We start from the raw sequence: 18,255 nt of genomic DNA, 5'->3' as shown, positions 1-18,255 counted from the left end.
ACAAACACTCCCCGCTACCACTCCGCCACACAGATGTTCATAGAAAACCGCCTGGACAATTTAAAAATCATTGTAAGGCGAACAATGTCCAGTCTGGTAACCCGAGTGAGAAACAGCGGCAACTCTCTCATACAAAGCATCCTAAGGAGTGAAGCAAGAAGATCTAAATTGTGGGAAAGATGGGAAAATGAGGCCTTTGTCCCCTAAAGAACTTAATCTCTGTATTGGCAAGATGTCATCTGCAGTTTTTGTCATTATTACATTTATTGCTGTTATTTTAATTTTTCTTTATTACTGTGATTACTATCAAGTTAAAGTTTTTATTATTCTCAATGCATATCTTTTTTTTTTCTCACCAATATTATTACTGTTATTACCAGTATTATGATTACTAGCTTTTATGCTACCACAGCTATTTTGTGGATAAGTGCCGATTACTCATTTTCTTTTTCTTTTTTATCATGTCTCATGTATCTAGATTGTGTATGTTACTGTCTGTATTTTGTATATTCAACGTATATGGCCCTGAGCTGAAATAAAGCATATTAGTATTATTGTTATTATTATTATTATTATTAGATCCCACCTTGATCTTTCTCAGCTGAGCCTTAATTCCATCATTCTGAGCTTTGCTTCTTAGTATTTTAGCGCTTTTCTCAAGTTCCACTCTTTCCCCTTGCAGGAGGCTTCAAACTTCAAAGATGGCGGACTTCCAGCTGTCAAATGACATGAGAGACAGATTCCTCTTCTTGGAAAAATCTGCAGAGACACTACAAAGTCAAGGAGGAAGGTCCTGGTTCATCAGAGCTGCAAACAGATCTTTATTTAAAATCTCAGTTTCTAATAGTCCCTGCTTTTTTACGACACTGATTTTAATATAGGATTTTATTTGAAGTTTCAAATCAACATTACAGTTACTCTACCCTTCAGGAGTTAGCTAATTTGGTTGCAAAGTCTACAGTGGACTAGACTATTGTGACAAACAAAGACAGAATATTGTGAATTAATGTTGCCAGGAAGTCTAGCAATGTAAAAAAAAATTAAGAGATCTTACTTTACAGATGAAGTTTAAAATGGTGCATTACTTTTGGCAATATGAATACACTTTTAGTTTTAGATATTTGTAGCTTAACAATTTTTTAACACAAAAGTGTTAGATAATAAAGGTAGTCTTAAGTGATAAGATGACAAGAGAAACATTATACAATACATATGAAGACATATCAAGGTGTTTCAATATCAACATTGCATTTTCTAGAGGTAATACATATTACAAATTAGATTATTAACTTACCTTTTCTGTGAATGAAGCACAATGAATAGCAATACATTTCTTCGCAGACGACGAATTGAATCCATAAATATTCAGTTCCTGGTGTTGGTAGATAACTTCTAGCCAAAGGGGAAACTAAGCAAGACAGAGCTGATTACAAAGATTTAGTACCACTACTACAACCTCTGAACAGGAAAACTAAGCAAAGAAAGAGCTGATTACAAAGATTCAGTACCACTACTAAAGCTTCCGTCAAGAAAACAAAGTAAAAAAAGAGTGCTGATTACATATATTCAGTACCACTATTGCAACTTCCGAACAGGAAAGCTCAACAAATAAAGAGCTGATTATCGAAATTCAGTACCACTCCTACAACTTCCAAACAGGAAAACTAAGCAAAGAGAGAGCTGATTACAAGCATTCAGTTCCACTACTACAACTAATGAGCAGGAAAACTAAGCAAAGAGAGAGCTGATTACAGAGATGCGAAGTCACTGCTATAATTTCCAAGCAGGAAAACTAAGCAAAAAGAACTGTTTATAAAGATTTGGTTGCACTACTACAGTTTCCTAACAGGGAAATTAAGTAAAGAGAGAGCTGATAACAAAGATTCGAAACCACTAATACAGCTTCCTGACAGGGAAACTAAGCCAGATGAGAGCTGATTACAAAGGTTTAGTACCATTACTACAGCTAACGAATAGGAAAACTAAGCAAAGAGTTGATTACAGAGGTCCAGAACTACTACTACTACAACTTCCTAAAAGGAATATTCAGCAAAAAGAGCTGATTACAAAGATTCAGTACCACTACTACAGCCAACAAGCAGGAAAACTAAGCTAAGAGAGCTGATTACATAGATTTAGTATCACTACTATAGCTAAAACAGGAAAATTGAGCAAATAGAGAGCTGAGTACAGAGATTCACGTTCACTACTATTTCTACCCTAAGGAAAATTAAGTAAAAAAGAGCTGCTTACAAGGACAGAGAACTGCTACCACAGACTCTGGCTGGCGGGAAAACGAAACGAAAACATGAGCCTTTACAGTAACCAGATCCCTACTTCTACACGGGAAAACTAAACGAGAAGGTGATCTGTTACAGAGACTGGCCACTTACTACTACAACCTATGTGTAATAATATAAACAAAAGATAAAAGGAGACTGATTCAAACGAGACATTATTACTGCAATATTCCTGTATTTGAAGAGCATAGTACACATGTAGTTTTTATTTTTTTATTTTTTTTAATTAAAAGGTCTGGACATTGATCATCTCAGGTAACATCTCTGTAGTATCTTCATCTTACACGGACCACATGAGAAAGAAACAGGTACAATAATAACAGAGAGAGAGAGAGAGAGAGAGAACACGGTTTGAAATGATACACGTACAAAAATGACATGGCTGAGTGAACAGTCGACTCTGCCATCATATATTTATATATATAGTACCAATGTGTCAGCAACCAACGTTTGCGTGAGTTACTGGGAGTTACCAGTTACTGAAGAAGCCTTGGTTTGCGAAACCCTGATTCGAATGAAATTAGTACGACTTTTTTTTTTTTTAAAGAGTGGATTTTGAGGCACACACTTAGTAGAAAGGACATTAAACAACACAAATCAGATGTTGGAGGGGGATTTGGAAACTAGTTGTGTTTTTATTTCACCTAACGGATATAACGGGGGCTCGTTTTCAACGCTACGGACTAATTCTTTGATCTTGGAGGGAGAGGAGAGAATCTGGTGTGTGTGTGTGTTTGTGTGTGTTTGTGTAGGGCGTGTTTTATATATATGTAGTTGTAGTACAATTAACAATACTCAAACGGAGAATCACCCAAACGATAAACTACAATAATGAGTAACAATCATGGAAGGGAAGAGACAAAAAAATAAATAATTCTTGACAAAATTATGCTGCGTTAAAACTTCATATTCTCTCTGATATTCCAGTTGTGTCTAGGCCTACGCAGGCCTATATATACTAATACGTCTCTTAGCTGTCAAGGAACATCTATTAGTAGTAGGGAACTGTCAGTGGGAAGGTTTGGAAACGGGGGAGGGGAAGCAGAATGAGTATGGAGGGGGGTGGGGAGGGGGAAATTTCTGCTTGCAAGCAGCAAGGGGGGGGGGGGCGGGGAAGGGCTTGCCTGCTAGTGGTATTATGATTACTCTATAATGTATAAATGGCTTTCCTTAGACATTAGCTTGTTAAGTTTTGTGTACAGCGTTATCTAGCATTGTTTAAGTATACCGTATATACATTTATATAATCATATATATATTTATTTATATATCATCTAATATTTTCTTGAAGATAGAGGTACAAAATATTATTTACAGCTTTCTTCACTCACTCACTCACAAGACAAATTGTAAAGACCAACAAAAGTGTGGAGACGTGACATATATATATATAACTCACACATTGCCTGTCAACTCTCATCACACTAAAAAGCTAAACATTATTAGTTTATTGGATTTTTTTTCTCATCAAGACTATTTTCCCCAATCAATGGGACCCAGTGTTACTTAACCCCCTTCAGGAAATGTCAATCGATTTTGTGAGAAATGCATTTTTGTTTTTAAAAAAAAGTCCCCCACGAGCAAGGAAACGAGGTGGCCACTCCCGAAAAGCCTCTGGAGGACCCGAAGCAAGTTCCTGTGTAATTTGACCATTTCCGTAGCATTGCAATTCTCTGAGCCTATATAAGTGCCCTTTATTGATTATTGCATTCACTGTTACCTATTGGTTTTTTTGCATACGGTTTTATTGCATTGAAATGTCAATTCAACGTAGGATTAAGGAACGGTCGAATGAGCCAGTTCACGTCATGACGATTGAGACAGAAGATATGACAACAAACCCCACTGGAAATGGGTAAAAATATATCTAATTGCATGTCTTGGACTCATATGTGTTGTGTGAATGAACAGACACATTAAAAGATATGCTAGCTATGGCATTTATGAGGTTTCTTACCAGCCATCTTTAGGGAGTTGTAGCAACGCCATAGTAGGTAGTACCACAGCTGCTAAAACAAGTTCTCTGGTCTGGCTTCTGCACAAGACAAGGCTCTAGTGACTAGAGTCTAGTTCCAGACTTGGTTATACCCTCGACTGAAACTACCCATCCTTCTTCAATCCCTCAAGTCAAGAGCTTTACTCATTCAATGCCCCATTACAGGGAGGAGGCCTTTTCACAAATGAATAAAGTGTAATGACGGCCAGTTCCCCCAAAATGGCAGTAGAGACGATGTACTCAGCCCTTGATTACAGATGGTGATGGAACTTTTAACCCCACTGGCTTTGTCCAGCCTAAACCCAACAACCCAGGATAAGAAGGAGGAAGGTACAAAAGGTAGGCTTTCGCTCCAAACAGTGGTGATAGACCCGATTCCTAAGGAATGGCACGAAGCTGGGAAAACCAATGATGATCAAGCTGGTCAGTCCAAGAATTTTAAGTCTCACAATGAAAAATGAAACTGTAATTAACATTCCACTTCCACCAGTGGTCTCGTGCAAATGCCCAGTCTCTGAAGGTGTGATTTATATGTGTGCAACAAGAGAGCAGTCTATTCGCAGAACAAGTAGACCAATTTTTATGAAATGTTGATGGAACGTGAGCAGAAAGAGCAGAGGGAAGACACGAGAGAAGATGGAAAGAGAGAGAGAGCGAGAGACACTACCATCAAAGCTCTGTTGAAAGGGGAAGGAAAACCTAGAAGAAATTATTCTCTTGGGCACCTATCACCTGGCCTTAGAAGGATGTAACCCTCCTGAGGGCACTGAGATATCATCACACCAAGAATCCAAAGGCTATAGAAACCTCGCACAGGCAGATGGCTCGCCTCGTTTCTTCAGAAGGTTCTGAACTGCTGTGGTTTCAGCATTTTCCTGGTTGGTTGCTTGTCCCTAGCACACGGTTGATGAGCAGCTTTCCTTGGGGCCTGCGGAGAAGGGCGGGAGAGTGCTGCGTGTGGGACGTGGGTGTGATATGGAATCGCAGGCTTCTTCTGTAGCATTCGAAGGCTGAAAGTATGCCCCGAACCCTACTACCTCCCCAACCAAGTCTAGCCGGGCTCTTCGATCGCAGCGATAATACCTCGGGGTATAGTAAGCGGCCTTGGAATCAAACGCCTCGAAGAGATCTCCCTGGATACAAGGAAGAAAAAACCTCACTTTGTAGGGCTTGGAAGTGATTCCAACAGCAAGTTTGCCAAGCACCATGTCTCCAATCGTTTGAAGCCGCCATATGCAGAATTTCCAAAGACATGTTCCTCTCTTTTTCCAGCCTTCCGAGACAACATGAAAAAGTCAGTCATATCTTGATTTGCCTGTCTGTTCTTCCCAGTTCTCTGGCTAGGCAGACAAGATGGATTGTCAACTAACTGATGAAAATACAGTGATACAACTAATTCATGTTTTAACCAAGATGCCCTATCTCGATTTGTACACAAGACAATAGTTATAAAGAAAGCTTTCAACATTGGAGTAAGACCCAGTTTGAAAAAACAGTAAACACTACAAAATAACATAAATATAAACTGTTTACAACTAAAATGGCACTCAATGTCAAAACATTATTAACCAGGGGGGTGGGGGGGTTATACATTGGAAATGTTAGAAACTGTAACTACACGTTTCACTCAATGTCAAAATCCTTCGGAGCTCAACAGTGTCATTCTACTGCAGTTTTTTTATGTTTTTCTTCCACGTCTTTTTTTCGTTTCATCTAGGAGCATAACCTAATTAATATTAAATACAATAATGAGTACTTAACCGCTAAATTCCAGTCCTGCTGGAGAGATGTGAGGCAAAACTTCACTTGAGTTGGACTGCCATGCCAAGTACCTACAGCGAGGAAAATCTTAGACCTAGTACAGGCACCGGTGACATAGGCAACTGAAGTCAAATTTTGCCTCGTGTGGTTACTATGGGCCAGACTGACAAAGCATCCTTTTTTTTCTATATCAAAATGACCAAGCTACAGTAGCTACAAAACTGGTGATTATTTTATTTTATTTGATAGAAAAATCAGTTCAGGGATCCACCACTCTCAGTCTTATTCAACTTCAAGCCTGTTTCTGACTGATTGCCAATCAAGAAAGTTTTCCTTGTTGATAACAATATTTACTGAAATGTCATTTAGTACAGAAGGCTCTACTGCAGATCTTTTCACCCAAAAACCTGCATCTAATTTACACACACAATCCTCCCCAGACACTGGGAAAGGCTACAACGTTCCCAGGTGCCCTACGAAAGGGTTAATCTGGAACTGGAAACAAACCCATTTCAACATGACCTCAGGATGCGTTTCTCTCCCTGTCTTTTACAGGCCAAAAACAACCAGCCCCCAAAAAGCATCATGCATAAATAGTCCTTTCAGAGTATACAAGTATCTACAATTATTCTTCAGCATGCAATCTTTTAACTGAGGTTAAAATGGGGGTAAGAAATTTAATCTATCAGAGGCACACTTTTGGAATGTTTCACTAGACTAATGTTTGATAATAGAATGATGAGAGAGAGAGAGAGAGAGAGAGAGAGAGAGAGAGAGAGAGAGAGAGAGAGAGAGAGAGAGAGAGAGAGAAGGGGGTGTCTATCATCTGAAGCAAAAGTTTCCATGTGAAATTGAAGGACAGGTCAAGAAAGAGTGGACATTCAAATCAACAATGAATGACTAGTACATGTAAATCTGTTATAAAAAAAAACAAAGGATGATTCAAAAATTGGACATTTTAATGATTGTATATAAGATATATAAAGGTGCCTGACACCAACCACTGACTGCTATATGATACACTCTGTCTCTTCTTTGACAAAACCAGACGTCATATTATCTCACACGCTCCCAGAGATTGTATAGTACAAAATGCAACCAGGTAAAGAAATACAGTATGGTACTACAGTCGTATGATGCTGTTATATGATGAGTATTCTAATTATTTCATGCTTACTTCATGCTCCCAAGTTGCCAAAGGGCTGTTATTCAAAGACATGCTCTCTATTCCAAAGAAAAACTAAGACGTCTTTGACGCTAACTTCCAAAGCTAAATTTCTCTCTCTAAGGGTGACATTCTTGTGTGACTAAGTTCTCTTAACTATTCAAGTAGTGTGGAAACTGGATTCTGTGGCAGTTTCACAGTTTACAAGTCATTGTCTACGTCACAAACAATATCTGTGTGAGTTGGGTGTCTGTCAGTATATAGTTATTGGTGATTCTACAAAGGGGTTTGTACCATAGTCTGCCAACAAGAATCAAATAACCTCTGCCAACACCTACCTCTCAGTTGAGAATAACACACCTACTACAACACGAACACTTCTAATCAACTTATAGTCCCCAAATAAAGGATTTGAAACGTCAACTCAAAAGACAGATCTAGCAATCTGGAGAACTATTCAACCACTGCCAATGCTGTGGTAATTCTGACAAGCTTCTCACACAGACCTATACGGGTGAAGAATTTCCTAATCATGTTTCAGGAGACTCTGTTCATCAGCAAGTACCTAGTGAGACCCTGGTAACATTCGTGTACAAACGCCAACGTAGGCCCACAATATCAGGTTCCATTTGAAGGGTGTTTGAAGCCTGTGTTTTTGCCAGAATTTATACATATACATCATCTCAGACCTGTAGCATATTTGTCACTGACAACGCGACAATTTTGTCTTCATGTTGATCTTAGCTGCTCTGTAGCCAGTTTCTTGTTATTTGCAGAAATCAAAGCGAGCTGACGTTAAAGAATTTGCGGTTAGAAACCTCGATAGGAGTAGGCAAACCAGGCCTTAGCAGTTAGAGACCACGCAGTGAGTCAGTGAACCAAGCCTTTGCAGTTAGAACCTTTGCTAGGAGTAGGCAAACCAGGCCTTAGCAGTTAGAAACCAATGCAGAGAGCCAGTGAACCAAGCCTTATCAGTTAGAAATCTCACAGAGGAGTCAGTGAACCAAGCCTTATCAGTTGGAAATCTCACAGAGGAGTCAGTGAACCAAGCCTTTGCAGTTAAAACCCATGCAGCAAGTCAGAGAAGCAAGCCTTTGCAGTCTGTGTTGGCAGAGTTCGTTTAACCTCGATGGCTGATCAGAAGTCTAAACGATTCGAATTCTAAAGTCTGAGCGTACAAGTCAGTTCGCGAAGTCTCTATCTGATTGAGGACTGTTTGGGGTTAGAACCGATTGATTATCACGTGAGATAGCTCTCAGCAGGTTGTCTAAAGCCTCATTTTCTTACAAAACGAACAGAAACGGATTGACCTGCTGGCTTCTTCAGGGATTAACCTTCGCCATTCTCGAATAAATCAAAATATTGCCGTTTAAAGGATGCAAGTCTGCGGGGCATCCAATAGTTGCACTGTCTTAACAAAAGTGTCTAACCAAGAGCTAATACTACGCTGTATCCTGTACAAGGGAAACTGATCCTGTGTAGTATAACGTATATGTGTCATTTACAATGTGCTTTCAGTTTCATGATTATACAGACAAAGAAATGGGAATTCACAAACACAGCTTATTCATAAAAAAACTGACATAAAAAACTCCATCAACAGTAACTTTACCTTTCGCAATACATGAAAGAATCGAGGAGAACAACTTACGTTCCCTCTCTACTCTAAAACAACAGACATAATCATCTAACGTAGGACCTATTTTTGAAAAAGCTTGTGGTACCATACACATCCGGACTATAAAAACACACTTCAGCATACTCTGCAAAAGCGCACAATATAATGGGGCTCAAGGCCGTAACTTAAACGATACAAAAGTCTTGGGTTTTTGCAACGCTAGTGAGGTATTTTGCTGACTCCTGGTGCTGGCTGGATATGAGTGAAAAAAAAACCAAGATAGACAAAGGGGTGGGAAGGGACTTAACCTAACCTAACATAGGGGCATCCTGAAAAATATTATTTTTTTCTCATGATACTACCATTCACATCAACATTAGCAACTGGCCTCAAAATGTTGTCCCACAAAATACTGTATCTTCTTCCTACAAGTTAGGGTATGTTTACAAGATATACCAATTAAGCCAATTGAGAGAAGGTTGAAGATAACCTGAACATCACAAATACATGAGGAACCATGAGTTAAAACTGATATATAGTAGGTGGGACCTCACCGCTTTTGCAGACGTAAGCAATATGCACTCTAGACCCTACGTTAGGTTAGGTTAAGTTTTTTGCAAACAAGTCGCCAGCTTTCCTCTTCCTCTACAGGCATCTTGATACTTTGTCTTTCATATTATGACATAAAAACCATCCATGAAAGATGTGTACAATTCTGAAATGACAGGATCCAATGGCCTTACACCTTACCATACCTTAGAGAGACAAGAAAATGTCGAATATTGTGCTAATTTCAGGATGAATTCCAAGCTAGGACATAGCCATGGCACCGTACACATACATAAACATGTGGCATCAATGTATAACTGCATACATTCATGCACTTGCATGTTTATACACGTGATTTATCCATACATTCTTTCACCACACATGTGTTGAGGATTGCAAATTCTCTGAGGCTTATGGCACAAAATAATTATAAATATGCTACACAGACTCAAAAGTGACTAAATTACTCACACTGAAAGACATAGCTCATGCACGATAAAGTAAAATACGTCTTTTGTTTTTTGTTTTTTTGCTAAAAGAGAAAACAAAAAGTAAACAAAGTGAAAACAGAAAAAAATATATATATCACCAAATTTATTTATACATATCTCACTGGACCCTCCTCACAAACTGCTGGTGTTTGTTTGTGTGTGTGTATGTGTGCATATGTGCTTGTGCTATCTCGCAATTTCACGCCCTTCCTCGTCTCTGTTCTTTAATTCCCACAGCACTTGCTTACGTTTTCTGTTGAAGTCTTACGTTTTCTGTTGAAGTCTATCGATAAAGTGATTCATATATCTGAGTTATCACTTGACTACACTAGTATAGCTTCCACTTGCGTCTCACTTGCTTCTTGGAGTTGGAATATAAGCAAGACTTGTGCTTCTTCTTCCTTCTCTTTTGTGTCTAATAAACAAAGAGACGGGGAATTCTCGCCACACGACACCACAGAATTTGTTTTATATACAGAAAATCATCTGTCTTCTAAGGGGGATTTTTTTGCGCGAGGGGATCTTCTTTGCGCCTTTATTTTCCTCTCTCCTTCCTCAGACATTTCAGCGAACACTCACCAAGTCTAAAAGAAAACCATCTATCACTACAAGATTGTGGGGCGGGGGGAGGGGAGAACATTATATATATATATGTATATATAATATTTATATAAAGAGTTCCCACTTGAAAAAAAAAGGTTGAGAACTCTTTTTCTTTTTAAAGTTTATTGACACACCCGTTTTCTGATGACGTCGTCCTCTCAAACGTCGAAGAAGCGAGTTGATTCGGTTCCTTCTTCTTCTACTTCTTCTTCTTCTTCTTCCAGATTTCTGCCGCTGGTGCCGCCGCTGCTTCTACTCGATGATGAGGCACTTGGGTAGATGGAGGTGTAGGTGGTGGAAGAGCTCCGGGGTAGCTCCAGGGCAGTTGGTGAGCTCCAGTTCCTGCAGATGGCGCAGTTGGACCAGCGAGGACAATCCGGCTGAGGTGACGAGCGAACAGCCTGGAAATGAGGAGCTGGAATTGATGAGACTGGAAGGACTGGTGGTGGTGTTTGTGGTGCCTACAATCTCTACCTATCTATCTCCTTGATACATGGGGAAATAGATTATCAGCTGGGGATATGAAATGCCAGCTCAAACATTCATTTTAAAATGTTATACTAAATATATACCTGACCATCAATTCTTAATTTTATAGCTGATTATAAGATGAGACCTACTCATATGGAACTAGGCCTCCAAAGGGGCCACTGACTTGAAATTCGAGCTTCCAAAGATTATGCAAATGTCTGGGAAATGCAAAAATGTCCCATTCTGATATTCTGAGCAGATTCCAGACCCACAAACAACTGGAAAATAACACAAAACAAAACAAAATTCCATTCCAGACTAACTAGGGACAACTTTCCAGGTTTCTGGAAGGTCCTTCGACTCCCAACCTACATACAACCGACTGGAAATATAACAACACAAAAACCCCATTCCAGACTAACTAGGGACACCTTGTCCAGGTTTCTGGAAAGTCCGTCGCCCATACTTTACCTGCCAAAGACAAAACCTGGATGTTTCTCATGGAGCAGAGATGCTGGACGCCGAAGTCCCTTATCTGAGAGCACCATCTCAGGAAGAGGGCCGTGAGAGAGAGCATCGTCGAGATGTACCCTACGCCTATATCTGTGACGTGGACGCATCTGTTGAGAGAAAGGCTGGTTAGTATAGCTGACCTCCTAAAAGGTTCCAACACCCACATGGGAGAAGTAATGAAAGCCATCGCAGACTGATTTTGAGACCTGACGGTACAAACTCACACAGGCGACAAATACGTAAGGCATCGAAGGTATTTTTTCCGCAGCTGACGGTAAAAATCCAAGGCCGATGTCTCTGATACTTATTGGGATTGGCCATTAATGCTGTGTGGTATCCTATTAATGGTTACAGTGACACCAGCTGTGGATATTTACCGGAAACTCCGTTGCTAACAACAGCTGCGCTATCTTTCTTTGTAGACAGAAAACACCTGCACAGGTATTCTTTATCTATAAACTCCTGCACACTTATTCTGTATCTAGAAATGCCACCTGTACACCAGTCTATATCTATAAACAAGAACTGTAAACATAATCTTATCTATAAAAACACCTGTACACACATTCTCTATAAAAACACCTGCACACTTAATCTTTACCTATAAAAACACCTGCACACCCATTCTTTACCAATAAAAACACCTGCACACTAATCTTTACCTTTAAAAACACCTGCACACCTAATCTGTACCTTTAAAAACACACGCACATCTAATCTTTACCAATAAAAACACCTGCACACTTAAACTTTACCTATAAAAGCACCTGCATACCCATTCTTTACCAATAAAAACACCTGCACACCTAATCTTTACCTTTAAAAACACCTGCACACCTAATCTTTACCTTCAAAAACACCTGCACACCCATTCAACCTCCAACACCCTCAGCCTTGAAAACCACCTCCCCCTTCGGGACGAAGCCCTCCAAAAACCTGACGGACCGACCTGTCGAGGGTGAGCTCCTCCAGCTGGTTGAGGTCGCAGGCGATGTACTCGAGGGCAGCGTCCGTGATCCTCGGACACCACGAGAGGTCCAGGGACCTCAGCTTCCGGAGGTTCTCCGCCACCAGCTCCACGCCGTCGTCCGTGATCTTGCTGCACCCGCTTAGGCTCAGCACCGTCAGGTTGGGTAGCGAGTGAACTGGAAGAGAACAACAGTGTTAGTCTAGTGGTCGTTGTTGTTGTTATTAATGTAATTATTATTATTTGTCTTACTAGGTCAGTGGGTCAGATAGGGGTACCCTTATTAATCTAAGTAGGTCACCAGGTCAGGAGGGGGGTACCATTATCAGTCTAAATAGGTCACTAGGTCAGATGGTAGGAACAAGTTAGCTTTAACACTAGTTTATTATTATTATTATTTTCCAAAAACCTTTCAGTTAGTTCCATAAAAATATCTATACATTGCGTATAGTGGTTAGGCCCATCGCCTCACCTCTAAGAGGTCCCAAGTTCGATTCCCAAGGGAGCTGAAATACACTGACCCAATAGATCTGTGAACCGAAGCAGTGACTTTAGGACTTGGTAGTCAGTAAACTGTGGTTGGGCACAATTAGGATCAAGAAGGTTATAAGTCATTACCCTCATCCCACAAGACTTGCTGAGGACCAAGGTAGTGGATTGTTGTACGTGGTAGTTAGCTGACTGTGGCTGGAAACAATTATGGTGGAGAAAACTTGATGTAAAGACATCTCAACTGTGTGGTGAGTCAGGTACCTGGATAAGCAGTCGACTGTGGCTCTCCAACCACTAGGGAGAAGAGGAGGCTAAGGAGATCAAAACAAAAGAGCATCAAGTTCTCATCTTCCTTTCCTGCCTTATTCTCATATTTCCCAGGTGATGAGAATCTCCTAATTTGGCAAAATCCTCCAGGCATCTGGAATCACGGAATCTATTTCCAGACCTGGAAAAGTGTGCGTGTGTATGTGAGGGCGGGGTGGGGGGGGGTGTCCCATCCAACCTTTCCTTTGGAGTAAAATATTCAGAATTTTTCATTCCTTTCCAGATTCGTGTGGGTCTTTCATAAACGATCCTGGAATAATTTCTGGAAGGTGGTGGTGTAGGGATTTAGAGACCCCAGGTTGTGGATTGGGGGATCATGAAGCCACCAAGACGGGGATTTTAGTCCAGAACAAGAGAAAGGACGTTGATTCCCACCTTTAAGCTAAGGTAAACAAAAGGATTCTTAAAAGGGGGAATATTACGTGATTCATGAATCACAAGAGAGAGAGAGAGAGAGAGAGAGAAGAGAATCCGTAAATTCATTCCAGGCCTGTGTCCAGAAGATAAATCCTCCACCATTCGATATCAACCAAAGCAGTAACTTTCGTATCAGTTAAAAGTGTGTTGGGCCTGCAACCAGGGTAAAGAACCGAACATAGCCACCAAACGTTCCAGAATATTTGATGAAACTGGAATCAGTCACCAAAACCTCACTCCAGAATATTTGATGAAACTGGAATCAGTCACCAAAACCTCACTCCAGAATGTTAATTTAAACTGGAATCAGTCACCAAAACCTCACTCCAGAATGTTAATTTAAACTGGAATCAGTCACCAAAACCTCACTCCAGAATCTTAATCTAAACTGGAATCAGTCGCCAAAATCTCACTCCAGAATGTTAATTTAAACTGGAACAGTCACCAAAACCTCACTCCAGGAATCAGTCAAACCAAAACCTCACTCCAGAATCTTAATCTAAACTGGAAACAGTCGCCAAAATCTCACTCCAGAATCTTAATCTAAACTGGAATCAGTCACCAAAACCTCACTCCAGAATATTTGATGAAACTGGAATCAGTCACCAAAACCTCACTCCAGAATGTTAATTCAAACTGGAAACATTCACCAAAACCTCACTCCAGAATGTTAGAGTAAACTGGAAACCTCATTCCTTCCAGCCCAAAACGTCACTTCAACCTCTTCCCCGCTGGAAAACAGGTCCAGACACTCGTCAATTGTCGCTGGAACCACTTGCATTGTGTCGTACTCAGTGAGACTGGGTGCAAACGACAAAAGGAGAGAATGGGGGGGAGGGAGATGGTGGTTCTTGGAAGGCGACAATTGTGTGGAGAGGAGGAGGAGGGGGAGGAGGAAGGGTAAGAGGGGGAGGGGGAGTAGGTGGGAAAGTGGCATTAGCCCCTCCTCCCACAGAAATGCGAGTGGAAACGACCCTCTTTGTGGGTGTCAAAACAATGTTCATTTTCTTGAGTTCTATAGACATTTTAGTTCCATGAGGTCTTATGTAGCTATCTATCTATCTATCTATCTATCTATCTATCTATCTATCTATCTATCTATAATATATATATATATATATATATATATATATATATATATAGACTAAGTCACTGTCAACCTAGTCCCAACCGACCCCATCCAAAATGGCAATTGAATACCCTTCATCATATATAATCCCAGTCCCAATCCAACTTAAAATGCCAAATGGTGGATGAATCCAGTGCAAAAAAAATTCCATGACGTTGCTTCATACACCTATACAGTAGGCTCACCGACAGCACGTCGAACACCCTATACATTCACCTTTATCTAGCTCATACTCTCTCGATTTCTAGATGCAAGGGCCCCCCACCCCCTTTCTCCAGTACCTCTTTTACACCATGTTATTCAGCCTTTTCTGAATCTTCTCCTCTTCTCCCCTCTCAAGAATGAAGGACTGAATACTCTTTTCCACCAACCCGTCAAATCTTGAAAAGGAAGATTCAGAGTACTTAAAATGGCGACCTCTTACTGATCTAGTGTTCCATAGGGATGTATTCCTTGGTGAAAGAGTTAATCTTAATCCAAACAAAGGAAAGTCTATGCAGGTCTGTTTGTTCAGTAGAATAATGTAGGAAATTTGCAACTGACTAAAACAAAAACAAAAAGCTTTCACGTCCCCCTTCCTCGTTCGAAAGATTAAGACTGACTGAGGCAAAGACCTACTGAGCTACTGATTATAATCATCCACTGAGAGGTACGATGCCTTTGTTTCCACCTTCGCTGCGGATTCCAGCTGCCTGGAACGATAACGTTTTTAAACTGGTATACTCACTAGGGGACGTACGGGGTCTGGAATGAGTACATTCTGCTGCCTGTCCCTTTCCAGAGCAATTTCAGAATCCAGGCATCCATCACGCATGGAAGATTTAGACTAGATCACCTACAGATTCTTATTTTTTGGATACTAGAAGAATTCGTCGCAGATCCAGTGTAGTACAAAGCAATCCTTTGTTCTTTTTGAGTGATGTGATTCCGGAAAAGATAGTTTATAAGCATCTTTGAGTGCAAAGCATCTGTCTAGGATACGTCCCACAAATCACCTCCTCGGTTCTCAATGAATTGTCAGCAAAAACACGACCAAATCATTGCGTTTCTTCTTAAAATTCCAGAGACACTCACCCTGGTCCTCTTCGTCCCGAGCTGGAACTCCCACGCGTGGCAGGTGACCGTGCTCTATCAACTTGAACATTCAGATTCCACATAATCCCTTTTTCAATCTTTGAACTTTACCCTTTTTAAAGGGGGCCTGGGGGTTAGGGAAGGGGATATCCTCCCCCACCCCCAAAACACACACAACTTCTAACCCACGTCCAGACCAGAGAGTGTTTTTCACGGGGAATAGATAAGGACGAACCCTGGATTTCAGAGAACCTCTTTAAGTTCCGGACTCTCTCTTCTCTCTCTCTCTCTCTCTCTCTCTCTCTCTCTCTCTCTCTCTCTCGATGTGGAGTTTACAAATAAATTGAACCCAATTTCACTGTTTGAACTGACCATGTTTCATGTTTTAATGAAATTCAACAATACTAAACTGCAATTATTATGAGAAATATAAAAAAAATGATAGTTTGTAATATATAGGTCCAAGGATAAACATAAAAATCATAAAATGATGAAAATAGATTTTATAAAACTGGGAGTTTGATCAAACCATAACTGGCACAAAATAATTTAAAAATATATATACAAAATATTGATAAATTAAATAAACTCAGTTTGATGAACCATAGTTTATAAACCACGATGTAAAAATATATCTAAAACCTTAAAATTTATAGACTTTAAAAGAAATTTAGACTTTTAAAAGAAATAACCCAGGTTTTTAATAAAACCATACTTGAGCACGAAGGGTTCACGCTTCGAGAGAGAGAGAGAGAGAGAGAGAGAGAGAGAGAGAGAGACGCCCATTAAGAAAGAATCAGGCCGCGTTCGTGCGCAGCGCTTTCGACGAACGGAAAGCTGCTTTCAGAAACAATGGCTGCGTTCAGCAAGGGCCAATTTTTTTTTTTCCCGAGAGAGAGAGAGAGAGAGAGAGATGCAACTACCCACCTACCTACCTACCTGCCATTGTGTGTGAGCAAGCTTTAAAAGCATCCAGGTGGATTTTTATTTACTATTTTTCTTTCCAGTAGCAAAATGCATCACAGACCACGAAACTCCATTATCCACAATGGACTGGGAACACTGCATTGTACCTTGTCCAGTATTGCAACATGAGGTAACACAGGCCTCTCTTATTTCCTGAAGAGGTCCTCTAGGGCAGACGTTGTAACTTCTTGACTACAGGGATCCTTTAAGGCAGATATTATTGCAAACTTCTTGACTGAAGAGATCCTCTAGGGTAGATTATTGCAGAATTCTTGGCTGGAGATGTCCTCTGGGCCAGAGAATTCTTGACTGAAGAGATCCTCTAGGGTAGATTATTGCAGAATTCTTGACTGAAGAGGTCCTCTAAAGATATTGCAGAATTCCTGACTGAAAATGTCCTCTGGGCCAGAGAATTCTTGGCTAAAGAGGTCATTCAAGGCAGATATTGTAGAATTCTTGACTACATATGTCCTCTAAGGCAGATATAGTAGAAGTCTTGACTACAGAGGTCCTTTTAAGCAGACATTATTGTAGAATTCTTGTCTCAAGAGGTCCTCTAAGGCAGATATTGTAGACTTCTTGACTATAGAGCTTCTTTAAGGCAGATATTACTGTAGAATTCCTGACTACAGAGGTCCTCTAAGGCAGTTATTGCAAAATCCTGGACTACAGAGGTCCTTTTAAGCAGACATTATTGTAGAATTCTTGTCTGAAGAGGTCCTCTAAGGCAGATATTGCAAAATTCTGGACTACAGAGGTCCTTTTAAGCAGACACTATTGTAGAATTCTTGGCTACACAGGTCTCTAAGGCAGTTATTGCAAAATTCTGGACTACAGAGGTCCTTTTAAGCAGACGCTATTGTAGAATTCTTGGCTACACAGGTCTCTAAGGCAATTATTGCAAAATTATGGACTACAGAGGTCCTTTAAGGCAGATATTATTACAAAATTCTGGACTACAGAGGTCCTTTAAGACAGATTTTGTAGAATTCTTGACCACAAAAGTCCCTCAATGCAGACATTTCCGTAACATCTAATGGGAGTTTCGTCTATGAAGTATTTTCGTAGTGGGGGAAAAGTAATATTAAAATATAGGGATAGACATTGTGGAGGGGGTGTGGTAGGTCCCAGTACTATATATCAAAATCGAGAGATTTTGACAATTTTGGCAAAAATGGGGTACTTTCTTGGAACCTTCAGATTTCAAGGTATTTATACGATACTGGGGTACATATTTTGGATGGGTTGGTTGTAGGACCCCAGTATACCTCTCTCTCTCTCTCTCTCTCTCTCTCTCTCTCTCTCTCTCTCTCTCTCTCAGCAACTTCTTTGAGACTACGATTTCAAACTGTATGTTTTCAACCCGTAGAGTTTTTCCAGGTCTATACCTTTAATATGGTCAATATATTATTAAGA

The 18,255-nt window shown here is 40.3% G+C and overlaps 1 protein-coding gene across 1 annotated transcript in view; it reads right to left on the bottom strand.

Moving 5' to 3' along the window:
* Positions 1–2,455: 2,455 nt before the first annotated feature.
* LOC135204821 (F-box/LRR-repeat protein 16-like) overlaps positions 2,456–18,255 on the bottom strand; it is a 68,343-nt gene continuing 52,543 nt past the window's right edge. Inside the window, exons 2-4 of the mRNA XM_064235014.1 lie at positions 12,417–12,612; positions 11,426–11,574; positions 2,456–10,884 (exon numbers count right to left, since the gene is read on the bottom strand). Coding sequence (XP_064091084.1) covers positions 10,736–10,884; positions 11,426–11,574; positions 12,417–12,612 — 494 coding nt within the window. The 3' untranslated portion in view covers positions 2,456–10,735. The remainder of the gene's footprint in view (positions 10,885–11,425; positions 11,575–12,416; positions 12,613–18,255) is intronic.

Source organism: Macrobrachium nipponense, chromosome 47 (genome assembly GCF_015104395.2).
Source record: "Macrobrachium nipponense isolate FS-2020 chromosome 47, ASM1510439v2, whole genome shotgun sequence".
NCBI lineage: Eukaryota > Metazoa > Arthropoda > Malacostraca > Decapoda > Palaemonidae > Macrobrachium > Macrobrachium nipponense.
The sequence above is the reverse complement of the archived record's forward strand: the minus strand, read 5'-3'. Positions and strand labels throughout refer to the sequence as shown.